Below are 16,830 nucleotides of genomic sequence, written 5' to 3'. Positions count from 1 at the left end.
GTAGTGTGTTACTGATGGTAGCCTTTGTTACTTTGGTCCCAGCTCTCTGCAGGTCATTCATCAGGTCCCTCCGTTTAGTTCTGGGATTTTTGCTCACCGTTCTCATGATCATTTTGACCCCACGGGATTAGATCTTGCGTGGGGCCCCAGATCAAGGGAGATTATCAGTGTTTCTGTATGTCTTCCATTTTCTTACAATTGCTCCCACAGTTGATTTATTCAGACCAACCTGCTTGCCTATTGTAGCTTCACTCTTCCCAGCCTGGTGCAGGTCTACAATTTTCTTCCTGGTGTCCTTCGACAGCTCTTTGGTCTTGGCCATGGTTGAGTTTGGAGTCTGACTGTTTGAGGCTGTGGACAGGTGTCTTTTATACAGATAACAAGGTCAAACAGGTGCCATTAATACAGGTAACGAGTGGAGGACAGAAGAGCTTCTTAAAGAAGAAGTTACAGGGAGAGCCAGAAATCTTGCTTGTTTGTTATTGACCAAATACTTATTTTCCACCATAATTTACAAATAAATTCTTTAAAAATCCTACAATGTGATTTCCTGTATTTTTTTTTCTCATTTTGTCTCTCATAGTTGAAGTGTACCTATGATGAAAATTACAGACCTCTCTCATCTTTCTAAGTAGGAGAACTTGCACAATCAGTGGCTGACTAAATACTTTTTGGCCCCACTGTATATATATAAATAAGATAACCCACCCAATGTGCTGTCTTGCTGGGAATTAATCCCATACAGTGTCTCTTTATGTTTTCACATTAGTCACATTTGTCAAACAAACAGAAAAAGGTTTTGGGTAATGCAGTAAATACACCATACTCATTTGTAAGGATGTTTCTATTTGCTGTTGCTATACTGGGCAATCAGTGGTTACACAGAAACACCAGAGCACCAGCATGACATAAATGTCAGTCCCTTGTCCATGCCTTCCGCCTATAATCTCCTGCTGCTAAGTCCAGGGAGCCATTAGAACACAATGGATTGATAAAATGACTTGATTTTTCCATTTGCTTACTCTTGCGGAAAATAGATTTTCCGTTTCTCATTACTGCTGCACACGTCCGAGATACTCACCTATTTGAACGGCTTACTAAATATGGAGGATTTCTAAGTGCTTTTAGCCAGTGCAAGTCAATATCAAGAGTGGAACCAGTTACTATTGTAGGATTATTTACTCAGTAATAAATTAAAAACAGCATTTTTGATGGGTGATAACTGCAACAAACATAGCTTTTAGCCAAATATGACTAGATTTACCATTGCTAGTATAAAAAGCTTTTTCAGAAAAGGTCTAAAAATGTAATGTTTAAGATTATAAATGCTCACTGATTAGGGTGTTAACACAGTTTTCTTGCTTAGCCTAGAAGTACAAGTGACGAGGGCTGCAAGTTAGCACTTGCGTCTTAAGACACAAGTAAAGCTGGAAACTATATATATTTTCTGACCAGCATCAGATTCTTACAGAAAGATTTGGCACAGATTTAGGGTCACGCCAAGCTATTTATTAATCATCCATTAATGCAGGTGTCTTTACCAAACAGATTATGCAAATAATGGCATGCTTCGAATACTGTAAAAAAATCCAAAAATGCTTAACTACAAATGAAACAGTTCAAATAATTTCTTAATCTTAAGTAATAGCATGCATTATACTTTATGTATGCAAATTGTATGCAGATTGATTGTAGGATAATTTTAGCTCTAGTAATCTAGAGCAATGTCATTACATTTTATTTATTTTTTGGTAAATTAAGATATCACAATTATTACCTGAAAATGTGAACTTGGTGGCATGGTGGCACAACAGGTAATATTTGTGGTGCACATTTTTAGGGTTTTGGGAACCTGGATTTGTTCCATGCCCCAAGTCACTGTCTTCAAGTGTGGCAATTGTCTGCATTGGTATCTCACAGTAATAATTTTCCCACCTTTCCAGAGTGTATTCCCATCTTTCCAATGTTTCAGGCTGGTCTCTGATCCACTATTACCCTGATTATCATGAAGCTGTTAATAAATATGAATGATGATGGAATCTGAGCTCATATTGCCTATTTTTGCTTCTGTAAATATATATTTTACCTACACGTCTACAGTAAAAAGAAATTACTAAAAAAATCCCCACTGATTTTAGTCCAGTCCAAGATTTATTAGATTTGTTATGTCAAATATAGGAGCTCAGGCAAAGCTGTTTAAATCAGACTCTCTCATCTTGCTGAGGGATTAGTGCAAGGAAATCCAAGATTTGTCATAAAACAATATCAGCCATTGATGATGAAACAGCTGTACCACTCAGTGTGTGTGCTTTATTCAAAGAGTTTAGGATTATGAGGTTTAATACAACGGATATAGATTTAATAATATTGTATCATTATAGTTATCCTTACATCCACAACTACATTAAAACAACACTCTGTATCATGGTTTGTATAGTAGCGGTGGTGAGTATGGGGTCAACTGGACTCTTGATTGGTGTATTATGTCTGATATGTAAATAGTTGCAAGGACGCATGGGTAATCTACCGTTTTTATGATGCTTATTGGCTTATTGGTTACTTTGGCTGCGGTTTTTCTTTATTCTTACCTAGACATTGGTCTTGAGCCAATGTGTAGGCTCTACCAGCAGGATACTCTGTTTTTGTTAATACAAAGTGCAAAAACTCTACCCCAAGTCACTTTCTCTAAAAGCTAACATGTTCTAGAACTTATTATTATTTATTTAGTCTGCTGGCTTTACCCACAAATATTCTTTCCACAGGTTGTAGAACTTTGTTACCTTATACAGTGTGTCTGCTCCACCAACAGCTTCTAGACTTTTCTGCCTTTTAAGAGTGTGGTAGTCCCACATACTATTCAAAGAGGTTATAAAATGTCTTATACATAATTTTGGCTCCACAGACTCTTTGTTTTAATAGCTTGCTGTGTTAAACCATACATGCCTGTCTTAGGATCCTAGAATATTTTCCTTAATATAATGTGCCCCCTCCATTCACAGACAGTCTTCTCATAGTGTGCTGGCTTGACCTACAAATACTCTTTTCACAGGTTCTAGAACTTTCTATATATAATGTGGTGTCTTACAGTTTTAAGAATTGTCTAGATAGTTCCTGTAGAAATTCTTAATATCCTTCAGGTTCAATAAAGTATCTATCTATCTGTCTGTCTGTCTGTCTGTCTGTCTGTCTGTCTGTCTGTCTGTCTGTCTGTCTGTCCATCCAAAGTGCAGATCTGAGTTTGACTCATAAATAAGGTATTTCTCACACCATATAAACAGCTACTGTAAAATACATGCAACAGAACATAAATCTGAAAACATAATTATAACATTAATTATATAATAACAAACCCAACTCCATTATTAGATCAGGTAAAAGAATGACTTTCTGTCAGCAACAGGCATCCAAACAACATTGCTTGTGATTTGTCTGATGGGTTTTTTATGCCGCTCAGCCCAACCCTCACCGCCTCTTAGCGCATCAGCAGTATATTAGGCCTGAGGAATAAACTGTGCTGTGCGTGAAATGGCCCTTTATGACGTCTGATTTATTGCCAGCTTCACTGCTGCTGACGGGCCTCTGTATTGCTTTGAGCAAGGCGCACCAGGGAAGGCTTCCACCTCGGTGAGAAATCACATTCACCCCTCCCGTTTGCTTCATCACTGTTGTATGGGCTGGCACCAAAGCTTAAGCTGATGAAAGTCGTACAGCTCTGTGTGAGTGTGTAAGAGTGAGACTTTGTTGTGTATATCTTTGTGATTTAAATATATTCCTGTGGTATATTGAGAGCATTTTTATTTAGATGTCTTAGGCACAGGAACCCACTTGCTGAGCTGCTTCAGTTATGAATAATCTGCTCTTAAACACACAAGCATTTTCCTTCTCTGATGACTAGTAAATCAGACACAGATATAGTGGTAATAAAGTGATCACCTGACTAGATTGTCTAATTGTCTATATTAGTTTAATGACTCAAATAGCAATGTGTGATAGGACTGAGTTTTCAGTAGTTTTTCTGCTTTGTTCAACTCTGAATCAACCTTGATGATCATTTTTTAACCATTTTAAATTGATTCAAGCTCAGTTTTGTCTCATTAACAGAACTGGATTTAGAATTTAATGAACAGGGCCAATGAGTGAGCAAGTACTCTGAAAAGGCAGGTTAACAATAGTTTACTGACTGTATAAGCACATTCATCATATTCATATATATAAGTATATATTAAATTAAATGCTGTGGGCAGTACAAACATTCAGTTTTGCTTCTTTCTGAAAACCTGCTGTCTGGATTCATTAAAAGAAACTGGTTCAAAAGATTGACTCATTTGTGAATCTCACATCACTACTGTGCATGCTAAACAAAAAGAGACAGGTGCAAGACAGAATTTAGGAGTCACATGCTCTCACACAGAGCCAAAAAACGTATAGAGCTAATGAGTCAACTAAAGAATGAGACAGAAAGGGGAGTGAGAAACAGAATGTGTTAAGACTGAAGATGTAACAGAGCTGCAGCTAAAGGAGGGAACGGCTGATTTGTGCACACAGTCAGAAAAAAAGGGTGAAAGAAAGAGAGAGAAAAATAGGAGAGAGAGTGAAAAAAAGATAAGGTAGTTAACAAACTAAGAAACTCAGATTGCGCAGTGTGAAAACAGCTGCTTTATCATTAATGCTAATAACTCTATTAGGAAATAATGTTTCGCTCCAGCTTTAATCATTTTGAATTAATTTAATAATGAACTACATAATAACCATATTTTCATAATGATCATAAGCACAGTAGAAAAAAGTGTTGATTAAGTACTGCATTACTTCTAAGAATCGAATGAGAACTGTAAAAGAAATAGAGCAATTGACATTCATCAGATGCTTTATCTGCAACAACTAATTCAGGCCAGAACGTCAATCACACAAAAGTGAAGAACTGTATTAAGGATTCACAGTAATTCTTATTATTTAAGTGTTTTTTTTTTATGGACGCCAAATCTAAAACATACAGTATGGCAGCATGACACCATAATGCATATTCCTCAAGTCATTCCAAACCACATGAACGCAATCAAGAGACAAATCTCTTGTAAAATTGCATAAACGCACACAGACGATGTTTGTGAAGGAAACCTATACAGAGTATAAGGTGATTTAAGCAGATTACTAAATTCCCAGTGGGTTGCTCAACAGTCTATTATGCTAGCAATCCATCGCTGGGATTCAAATCCAGTCGACGAGGGGTCCTCACAGACATGATTGGCTACATCGGAGAGGGGGGATGGCTGAAGCCCTGCGATAAATTGGCATCCTCTCCAAAGTGTTCATGCCGTGCATCTAATGATTCCGGATGGAAAACGACCCCCACAACCCTGATCAAGATAAAGCGGTTGATGAAAATAAAATGAAGTGAACCAAATTCCCAATGAACTCTTCATATGTCTTTATATTGAAAAGACTATTATTCCATTTCTTTGTCCAGTGTTGCCCTCCAAGTCTGGCTTGTTCAATTTAATAAAGTTTTTTACTACCACTGTAATCAGTAATAAATCATCTGTAAGATGATATGTAGTATGCCACAGGAAGCGGCTTGTTGTCTTACTCAATAAGAGGAAGTGAAAGATGAGGCACATGGAGATAACAGTCCATGTGGTCAACCCTTAACAAAGTGCTACTCATTTCAAATGCATAGAGAGATTACAACAGACAAAGGGGATTTGTAATTGTTTCTGTGTGATCTCTACATCTGTTTTAATGTGTACATTTATATTTACATTTTAAATGCTCAAAAGAAGCTTATTATTCTTCCCTTTTGTACTAAAGACGGCATAAAAGATGGCTTTCAAAAATACTAAATAAAAATGTGTGTGTGTGTGTTATTCAAAGAGAGCGAGAAGGTTTGAACCAAGGCCTGCTAAGAAGGATTAGAGTTTTTTTGTGATCAGAGTAAAAGTGGAAAAATGGCAAATGTCAACATGTTTCTCAGATCCACTGGATTTGCCTGACTGGCTTTTGGGCTCACACCAGTGCTTTGAAACGCCTCCATTGTGCACTTCATATAAAGCCTTTACATCCAAACGCAGGCATTATGTTTCTCTGAATGGAATGCCATATGAATTTGTTACGTATCTATCTGCTAATCCCCCAGAGCATAGTAATACAAATACAATATTAAACAGCTATAAATGACACGTGACAGCAGATTCAGAACTGTAAGGTAGTTAATAGAATACAAAATAGACATCTGCAAAATTTTGCGTGGCAAAATCTACTCTGAAGGGGCAGGAATGTGTATGTTCTACTGTTCTAACAGTTCCAGACATGTTTAATCCATGCTTATATGTGTGCATACATTTTTTTTGCTTGGGTTAATGCAAAGTTTGCAATGTTCAAATGATCTTGCTGCACTCTTAACAATAGAAAAATGAAAACATACATTTGCTTGTTGCTTGTGTGGTGTCATAATGACCACAATCTGGAGTGCCATGGCAAAAAAGTCTGGAAGTAAGATTTAGATTTTTACATTGAAAAACACTATAAACATGTTTTTACTTGGTCATCATGGGTGATTAAGTAGACTGATGAGTAAAATTGAAATGATGTCTATTCAGAATGAAATCCACAATACAAAAATGTTAGAGGGTCTAAATACTTTCTGAATTGTAATAGGTAGAAAAGACATATTCTTGAGCTTATCACCCCCAGTAACTAAAAGTGTAGAGTGAAAATGTGATCTCACACATTCTATGTGTTTAAAAATAATTGTGGGTATTTCTTTGAGTTTTGAGTGCACAGACTGGTCAACCTGGTAAGTAAAAGACCAAAAATAAATAAATAAATGGGAGGTCTTACCAACCATAAAGACTGTTGAGACATTTCACCAGTGAACGAGTCTATAGATTTGTGTACACTTACCTTTTTCATATAGGAATGACAGCACAACCCATCTTGAGCACCCTTAGTAACCAGAATTAGAGTGGACAAGAAGTCTAGAAGAGAGGTACCTAGTAAAGAGAAGTAAACACAGTTAATAGTGTACTAGTACACACTGATTATGATTAATGTTTAACAAATATAGAATAACAGATATATATATATATACAGTGTATATATATATATATATATATATATATATTAGGGCTGTCGAAGTTAACGCGATAATAACGCATTAACGCAATCTCAATTTAACGCGATTAAAAAAATTAGTGCCATTAACGCAAATTCTAGTTCATGTTGACACTTGACTGGTAGAACAAACGTTTTAATGTCGGACTTGCCACCGTTTTTCATTTGCGGTTTGTTAACATAATGTAACCGATCGTGGTAGTGATGCACTTGCATAATAAAGAAATAAATACACGCTATATTCACAAGTTGTCGGGAGCAGAACACTTTATTACACTTAATTAACTTCTTCTTCTGTACCGAATACCGGAAAGCTGAGTCGAGCACGTTAGTTCATGAACTATGGAAGCCCCAAAGGGTCAAAACACACTCACTTCGTGTAGAAACGTCCATCAAACCATCGTCACGATACAACCACAGACAAGTCTGATACAATAACTACGCCTTATCCCACCTAAAGCACTGCTGATCTACAATGTTTGCTGATGGAGAAATTCTAACCTACAATCTGACATTTACTGCCTAGTATGTGAGTGAATAAAACTCCCTTACAGTTTTCTCTTGTCCCAGCAGTTTTTAACATCAGTACATTTAGCATAAAATGTGTTCACCATTTTAATTGTAACATTTCACTTAAAAATCCTTGTTTTCTATAACATTTACACAGATTTTTTTTAATGCGATTAATCGCGATTAACTATATGAAATTCTGAGATTAATCGCGATTAAAAATTTAATCGTTTGACAGCCCTAATATATATATATATATATATATATATATATATATATATTTGTTAACCCCCTCGCCTGGTGGTGTTTAACCCAGACATAATTATGGTGGGGCTAAGGGTTTAAAAAGCAAGTAAGTCAGTCTAATGGGGAAGTAGAAAGGAAACTTGTGACTGGGGTTTTTGTGATTGTGCTGGCATAGATTGTTGTTAACCTTGTAAACATGTTAAGTTAGGGAGGCATTCAATCCCTACTGAAGGTTTTTATTTAATCTTACATCTTCTAACACAGCGCTAGGGTAAGTGGCTAGTCATGTATACATTTGGAAGCATTTGTATTCAGTACCATTATAGAATATGCATTTCTTTGTGGAAGTTGTTAATTTTTATTGAGCTTATTTAAAAAAAAAACATAAATGCTGTACAACGGCTGAACCTGCACTCTGACCCCAGCTTCCAAACGAGTTGGGATACACGAAAAAACAATTTTGTTTATATATATATATATACAGTATATATATATATATATATATATATATATATATATATATATATATATATATATATACTGTATGTTTGACAAATAAAGGGGTTCTATTCTATTAAGCATATCAGAATGAGAATGTACTGCTTTGTGTTTAAATACATAAAACACTCATTTATAAGTATAGTTTTACCTAACTGATTAATTTGTTGTTAAACTGTTTATTTGTTTCACTGTTTCATTGTTGCAGTCTGGTGCCTAACAGCTTACAACTCATTAGTGGTTAAAATAACTGTATTTAAAATAAAGTAATTAAGTTTTAATTTGTTCAAGCAGGAATTGCAAAAATAACTTAATAATCAATACATTCAACCTGATTATACTGATGTTTGTCTACTTTCATGTTTGGTATTGCATTTTGCAGAGACAGCTCTACACTCAGTTAATGTGACCTTAACATCTCCCACTTGACACCCTGAGTTTAGAATCGGTAACCCTCTGGGAGAGCTGCAGATAATTAAAAACACAGATCTGCCCTTTTTTCGATGTGTAAATATCACTATTCGTGCCACTCTCCCCCCTCTCACTTTCGACTCTTTTTTTTTAATATAAGGGGACAAATCTCCCATCTGTCTACATGGTTGAGTGATCATTGAATGGAGGGATAGTACTAATAATAGCTGTACAAACATCTGTGTGTTATTCTACAATAAAAATAAAATTGCATGTATTCACCTGTCTGAACTTGAATGGAAATGAAGAGATGGTCATGTGTGTGACATGTTTTAATCAGATTTAAATTGTCCTGTCTAAAGATAATAAAGAATAATCTTAAATCAGGCTGAGGGATTAACTCTGGATTGTTCCTGTTAATCCCAAAGCCCGCCCTCCCTTATTTTTTCAATCTATGCTCGGATCTCAGATTCAATCTTGAGGTCAGACTTGAAGTTTGCATGCCGTCTGTCATATTGGCTAAACAATGCAGCTGTCAGTGTGTACAGTTGGCTTAGATTTATGTTTACAGTGCTGTGGAAAGGTATTTGCTCCTCACACAATTTCTGACATTTTGTCACATTTAAATGTTTCAGATCTTGCAACTAATTTTAATAAAAGATAAAGGCAAACACAAAATGCAGCTTTTCATTCCATTTATTGATGATAAAGATATTACTCCTAATTATGTCTTTACTATAATTATTTTATAATTATAGTTATAAAAGTCTTACATTATTTACATACAGACTTTACTTGACATGACTGGCTGTGTCTGGGAGGCTGTTACATTTTATATAATTATTTAATTTTATGGGCATGAACTTGTAATTTCTTGTTAATGATTACTGACTTGCAGTTGATTATTAGGGGTACTCCAATGGGATGGGATGTCCAACAAGCTCAATTTTAGTGTCCATGTACTTTTAGCCATATATGATTAATGTCCATTCTAAGGTTTGACTTTGTTTACACTATCTATGAAAAGTTTTAGGACATATTGCTTAGTATGTGACATGTTCTTAGTAATGTTTGATTTTCACTGACCCCAAACCCACCTCAAAGCTGTTCAAGAGATATCTGGGGGTAATGAGGCGATGTTGTCTGTAATGGAATGGCCTGGTCAGTCACCCAACATTAATGAAATAAAGCTGCCCCAGGAGAAGTTTGATTGCAGGCTTTAAAAATAGTGTCCAAATGCTTTGAAAAAGCATGTCCGAGAAACACTTAGTAATGCTGATAAACAGACAACAATATACTAACATTTAGTCTTGTGGTTAATTTTTATTTATCATATTTGCCTGCCATTTACATTTTAACATTTACCAATTTCTCAGTGCATTTAAACGCAACCTGGGGTTTTCTTTGTTTTGTCTACCATATTTCTTTTCACAGCCCCAGTCCTGCAATCTGCCTCACATTCTCATTTATACACTGCTGCAGTAATTGAGCCTTTCACAATTGTAACAAAAGCCAGGCTTACTGTTTGGCTCTTTTTTTGTTTTACAGACAATAGAGTTGTATCAATTAATGTGAAACACATGGGCTAATCTCGAACTCTGCAGCATGTTTTCTGATCATTTTGAGAATGCACAGTTAAAAAAAAAGTGTGTGACTCAAAACATGAATTCATTATCACCATTCAGCGTGTGCACGCAGCATGTGGTCTGTGGTCAATGTGTGTATATGTGTGGGTGGCAAAACTTTACTGAAGGCTTTTTGTATCCGCTGCCTGTTCTCACTTTGTTTTGGTTGCTGGATTGCTTTCTATGTGTCTGTTTTGATTAGAATATGTTCTATTGTTTTGCTAGTTGTCTTTCTCTTATAGTTGTCTCTAGGCAAAGGCCTTACCAGTTTAAGCCAATTAAAACTACCATTTTCTGGTAGATTTTCTGCGCCACCTGGGCACCTGCAATGAATTTTTAAAGTGTTTATCTATGATTTTATGGCTAGATATTGTTTTATACCATTGCCCTGATCTTGCCATGCCACCAAGATGCAAGGTAAATTTCTTAGACATCATGGCTTGGTTTTTGTCTTGACAACACAGTGTTAATTATTAGCTCTTAAAGATCCAGGTGTGTGCCCTTCCAACTAATTTACATTGCTACAGGTGACTGATTGAATTCTATAATAATTAAACTAACAGGACGCACCTGACCACAATTTGGAATGTCTTAGCAAAGGGTCTAAATGTTTTTGTGAATAAGAGATTTCAGTTTTTGACTTTGCCCTGTCCAGAGCTTTTAGGTGCATCCACCTTAAAACTTACCTTGATGAGGCAGGTAGTGAAAATGAATAAAATCTCTAGAAACCACTTTATTATGTTTAGGTCCAGTGTCAGGAGCCTATTCTAGATGCAGGGTACCAAACAATTAAAATTACTCAACTTCAGTGTCAGCTGCAGTGTACTCATATCGTAATGTGTGTGAGTGTACCACAGGAGTACATTAGATTGTGCAGTAATGTGTGAAATAAGCAGAAAGGCAGTTCAATTTAGATTTATCTAACTACCTGACTAAGAAAAATAGGAAATAAATTCAGCTGCCTGATAAGATAATGAACAAACTCTGCAATCTTTCAAGGCACCATTAACGGCCTTGATCATTAATACTCTCTGCTTGTACATTTATCCACTTTGGATATTAGCGGAATGGCATTAGCGTCACACACATCTTCCTTGCTTCATTTATATTTTTATTTAATTCCTTCCCAAGTCGTTTTTACTGTCAGTAATGTTTCAGCAGTGGGGTTTGTTGTGGTTTGCTGCCATTATCCCCTACCACTCAAATTACTCACGCTAGTCAGTCACCTGTTGATAGCTCCTGTACATATCTAGTGTCGCCCTCATAATATCGTTTGAACACTGACCCTTTTATTATTCACACCAGCTGGTTGTTCTCTCTCAGTGAGGGACTGCTTTCTGTTTCAATGGCTAATCATAACTGTAGTGCCTGCCCTTCAGTCTCCAACATCTTAATACATAGTGCTGAGGCTGAACTGTGATTTTCTTATCTGCTGTGCACCCAGCACTTGAGTGCCAGTCTGGCATTTAACTGCTAGCTTGCTTAACAGTTACACTTTGTACATCCTTTCAGCCACTTTAGGTTTTCCTCTAGTGGTTCTACATGAATGAAGATGGTTTGTGCATTCATTGGGTATATAGGATCACAGAGGTGATGCTTAGTGGAGTAATTGTATAAATCCTGGTATTGACATTACAATTTGGAATTAAGTGACTGGCCTTTTTGCCTAGCTTATTTGCTATTCCTGAATAGTTTTGGATTGATGGTTGGTTTGGCTTTTAGCAAAAGCCTGCACCTTAGGACATTAATTATTTTTAAGATTATGCATTTTTTAAACTCAATAACCAGATAAATTGAACCCTTCCAATTGATGTTTCCATTAAATCTATACCTTAAACACGTATTTTACTGATTGATTGAATACTAGCACTAATGCTTACAGAATCTGGGCCAGCCACAGAGGGTAGGATTTTTGCATTACCAACTCCTAGAATATGAGAACTTTACTAGTATCATTTTTTATAATTTAATTACTTTTACTTCATAAGAGTTTTTTCTTTCTGTCAGGTTATTTTCCTCTTGTACCTTTTACGCTCTTGTTTTTCTCTTAATTGGGAGCAGTTTGCCTCTGCTAATAAACATTTCAGGCCGCCCTGTATCTGTCTTTTCTCTTAGCAATGTCAGTTGCTGAGCTGCACTGTTTGGTTAAAAGTGAAAATCACCAATGTGTCTAAATCATTTGCGGTGGGGAGGACCAGCGGCCTGGCTTTAGGTTGGAGGAAGGTGCCGTCTACACTACTGCTGGGGCAGTTGTCTCTGTTTACATTAGCAGTACTCCTTATGTGGTCTTTTGTGTAGAAAATATAGCTGTATGGCTTTTATGGATATTTGGCTGTCAAACCAACAGGATTCTAATAATCTAATGTGTTTTTTGTTTTTCTCCACATTTCCAGGATGTCATCAAACCCAAGAGGAATCTAAATACCAGTCTGCTGCAAATACTTGAACTGAGATCTTCTTTCCTCTTAATCATCACTACCATGGCTTTCCACCAGTTAAAACTGAACTGCCTAGCTGTTTCTTTCTACTTTTTTGCTTTCCTTTTGCCCCTTTCTGCCTCAAGGCCACAACAGCCTTCTGCTGCATCCAAAGTGGCAGAACACTACAGAACTTTCTATGCTGAGAATCCAGAATGGACCTTTAACCATTTGGCAGTAGACCACAGAAATGGAAACGTGTACCTAGGTGCCGTCAATCGCATCTACAAGCTCTCGTCAGGGCTGGATGTACAGGTGTCGCATCAAACCGGTCCGGATGAGGATAATCGCAACTGTTACCCTCCACGGATTGTACAGCCCTGCAGTGAGCCACTTACACTAACCAACAATGTCAACAAAATGCTGCTGATGGACTATCGGGAGAACAGACTACTGGCCTGTGGGAGTCTCTATCAGGGCATTTGCAAACTGCTTCGCCTGGATGACCTCTTTAAGCTTGGCGAGCCCTTTCACAAGAAGGAACACTACCTCTCGGGTGTCAATGAGAGTGGCTCTGTTTTTGGCGTCATAGTGTCTTATGGTGACTCCTCACCTGATAAACTGTTTGTGGCCACAGCGGTGGATGGGAGGCCTGAGTACTTCCCGACCATCTCCAGTCGCAAGTTGGCACGTAACTCAGAGGAAGATGGCATGTTTGCATATGTCTTCCATGATGAGTTTGTGGCCTCAATGATCAAGATACCTTCAGACACCTTCACTGTAGTGCCAGACTTTGATATCTACTATGTGTACGGCTTTGCCAGTGGCAATTTTGTCTACTTTTTAACATTACAACCAGAAATGAATGGTGGTCCTGCAGCAGGTTCTTCCTCAGCCAACCGAGAACAGGTTTACACTTCCAAGCTGGTGCGTCTTTGCAAAGATGACACTGCCTTCAACTCATATGTAGAAGTTCCACTGGGCTGCGTAAAGGGTGGTGTTGAGTATCGACTTTTGCAGGCTGCCTATCTGTCCAAGGCTGGTGCCATCCTGGCTCGCTCGCTAGGTGTGGGGCCGGATGATGACATCCTTTATGCTGTGTTCTCCAAAGGCCAGAAGAGACGGCCAAAAGAAACATCCCAGGAGTCTGCATTGTGTGTGTTCACCTTGAAGGAGATCAATGAGAGAATTAAAGACAGGCTGCAGTCCTGTTACAAAGGCGAGGGCACACTGGATCTGGCCTGGCTCAAAGTGAAAGATATTCCCTGCAGCAGTGCGGTAAGCCATTTACTAGCCATATCTCTAGCATTACAAATACATTTTACAGTTACTTGCTGTTCCAATACTGTTGCCAGTGCAGCACTGCTTATATTGAAACACTAAGACATTATGAATTATTATCTGAATAATTGTTGTGTGGCAAAATAACATACATATGCAATAGTCCATACCATATCCAAACTTCTCTTTATTCAGTTTAGTTTCTTTATGTGTGCAGTGTTGCTTTATAATCAATTGTACAATAATCTTCAATACCTTGCAATAAAAACAAACCATTTTAGCTTACAAATGAGATTCAGAACTGTATATAATTTCAAGGAATATTGTTGTCGGTCGATCCTCTAGGATCTTGTTCTAAAACAACAGGAAAAACTATTTATTGGGAAACAATATCTAAATACTGCTGATGCAATATATTTTCCATGCCTACTGTGTATAGATCAATGACAAGTGTTAAAAGAAGAACTCTTTCATTTCACGTTTATCAACTGCTTTATTGTGATCAGGGTGGTGGTGGGACTAGTACCACCAGCAAACACTGGACACAAGGCAGGAATACCCTGGACAAGGCACCAGTTCATTGCATTGCTTTGGAAAGTTGTAGCCTTTTGGTTAAGATACTTGACTAGTAATCAAAAGGTCACTGGTTCAAGCCCCACCACTGCCAGGTTGCCACTGTTGGGCCCTTGAAAAAGGCCCTTAACCCTCAATTGCAGAGACAAAATTCTGTCACAGTACTGTAAGTCACTTTGGATAAAAGCGTCTGCTAAATGCCAAAAATGTAAATGCTTTGAGCTTCCAGACAGACATACCCAAACATGTCTGTGTAGATTCCCAGCTGGGAACCCTAACTTAATTCTTAGTGGTGGTGGGCTGTCGTCATAGACCATTGCACCAAAAAAAATCATATAAATTAATTAACGCAGATGACACCCAGGACTTTTGGGTTAGAATTCTGGGGACTAATGAGCCAAAGGTGAAAGTCTTTGGAAAACATTGGTCTCTTTAAATCCCTTGTAAAGCTAACTCTGCAGGACCTAAAGAGCTTTTTTTTTTTCAAAAAATTATGGCACCCTGAATTCTGCTCTCTTTCAAAATGCTGAAAAGATTGTCCGCCAGTCAGTTTATAACCTTAAACCCGAGCGTAGTTATGCAGTAGGATGATAATCCAAAACATTCAAGCAAGTACACAGATATCAGATAATAAGAGAACATATGTCAAAAGCAATCCAGGAGAGAGCAGTGATTGGGAAGTTAGGACAATTCTAAGGACCTGTGACTAACAGAGGCTCTAAATGATTATAAACATTAAGTATTTTTATATTAAATTATTAAACAATTATCTTTAATACAAGGCAAAGAGTAAGCATCCAGAGGACCTCTGTGTTGCCCTCTTTTTTTATCTGCATGAAGTGGTTTAGTCCGCTCTCAAACCAGGCACAAACAGAACCTGCTAGCATTTTCATGGGATCCAAAATCCCTGGCAGCATCCCTGCATGTGCACACACATACATCTAGCACATGCGCAGACAGATGAATCAAACCCATGGTGCAAGAACACTGTCTGTAAAAAGTGTGGGACGCAAGACCGAGAGAGAGCCAGCATGAGAGAGCTGGGGCGGTAAAGGAAGGCGTGTAAAGAAATGGTGCCATTTCAGCACGCGCTGCAGTATGGCCACTGCAGAATAAATTAGGAAGCAGGCGTCACTGAGGGGCAGGAGATAAATGGCTCGTTTTTCCGCCTGCTGTAACTATGGATACCGGCTTTCCCACTCAAAGCCTGGCAGAAATGTTTGATTGGAGTGGTTAAAAAACGACTGAAAACAAATTAGTTCCGAGGGCTGGATTAGAGCAGAAGATCACGTAATGATCTGGTTTTTAAAAAATCAGAAGCCTGTGGTGTAAAAGCATGTGTACAGCAAGAAACTACCTATGTGTATATGCACACAAAATTCAGCAATTCTTTTAGCTCTTCCCTTTTAAAAATCTCTTTAGTATAGGTTTTTTAGTAAAGGTACATAATGTTCTTGTTCATATAGTTGGCACATATACAAATATATATGATTTTTGTAGCAATTAGCTCCTTAGAGATTAAAAAAAATTAACAACTTTAACTAAATTCAGTCCAAATTTGCCACCTGTACTGCCATCTAGCAGACTCTAGGGAGCTGCCTTGCTGCCCACTGCCTACCTAGGCAGCTGCCTAAGTACAGAGGATTTTAAGTGACATCAAACTTTAGGAGGCAGATTATTTAGACACACTACTTACACAGCAAACTACTTAGACAGCACATGTTTATTGAAATTAAAAATTATGAGAATTATTTGCATTTAAAATAAATCTGCTTGCTGGTCTGTTTCTGGCCACATTAGAATTTTTTTTTGTCAGGAAAGAGCTCTCTCATTTTTCAGTCAGGCATCTGAGAATTTAGACAGCCTTCGTCTCAGGAGCGCATGTACACGACATAAAATGCTGTCTATGTAGAGAGCTCACAAGGTTTTTTTATACAGACCCACAGTATTAGGGGAACCGTACATATGGGATATGTGGTTAGAACAATCCCAGAGGCCTTGAGGAAGACAGTGGCCCTTGAAGACTGTACTGTTTAATTATGTTGCATATATACACAATATGGACATGAACCTGTTGGTATTGGTCAATTCTGGAGTTGTTCCCCCTTTGCCAATATAACAGCCTCCACTCTTTGCTTGTGTATTCAAATAAGCGTTTA

General features: G+C 37.6%; 1 protein-coding gene across 3 annotated transcripts in view; it reads left to right on the top strand.

Annotated features, from left to right (window-relative positions):
* The window catches only part of plxna4 (plexin A4), a 317,539-nt gene that overhangs the window by 18,328 nt on the left and 282,381 nt on the right, over positions 1-16,830 (top strand). For all 3 annotated transcript variants that reach the window (XM_062995348.1, XM_062995355.1, XM_062995360.1), the window contains exon 2: positions 12,794-14,095. In XM_062995348.1, coding sequence (XP_062851418.1) covers positions 12,881-14,095 — 1,215 coding nt within the window. In that variant the 5' untranslated portion in view covers positions 12,794-12,880. The remainder of the gene's footprint in view (positions 1-12,793; positions 14,096-16,830) is intronic.

This window comes from Trichomycterus rosablanca, chromosome 1 (genome assembly GCF_030014385.1).
Source record: "Trichomycterus rosablanca isolate fTriRos1 chromosome 1, fTriRos1.hap1, whole genome shotgun sequence".
Lineage (NCBI taxonomy): Eukaryota > Metazoa > Chordata > Actinopteri > Siluriformes > Trichomycteridae > Trichomycterus > Trichomycterus rosablanca.
Note: the sequence above shows the minus strand (reverse complement) of the source record. Positions and strands in the feature narration are given on the sequence as shown.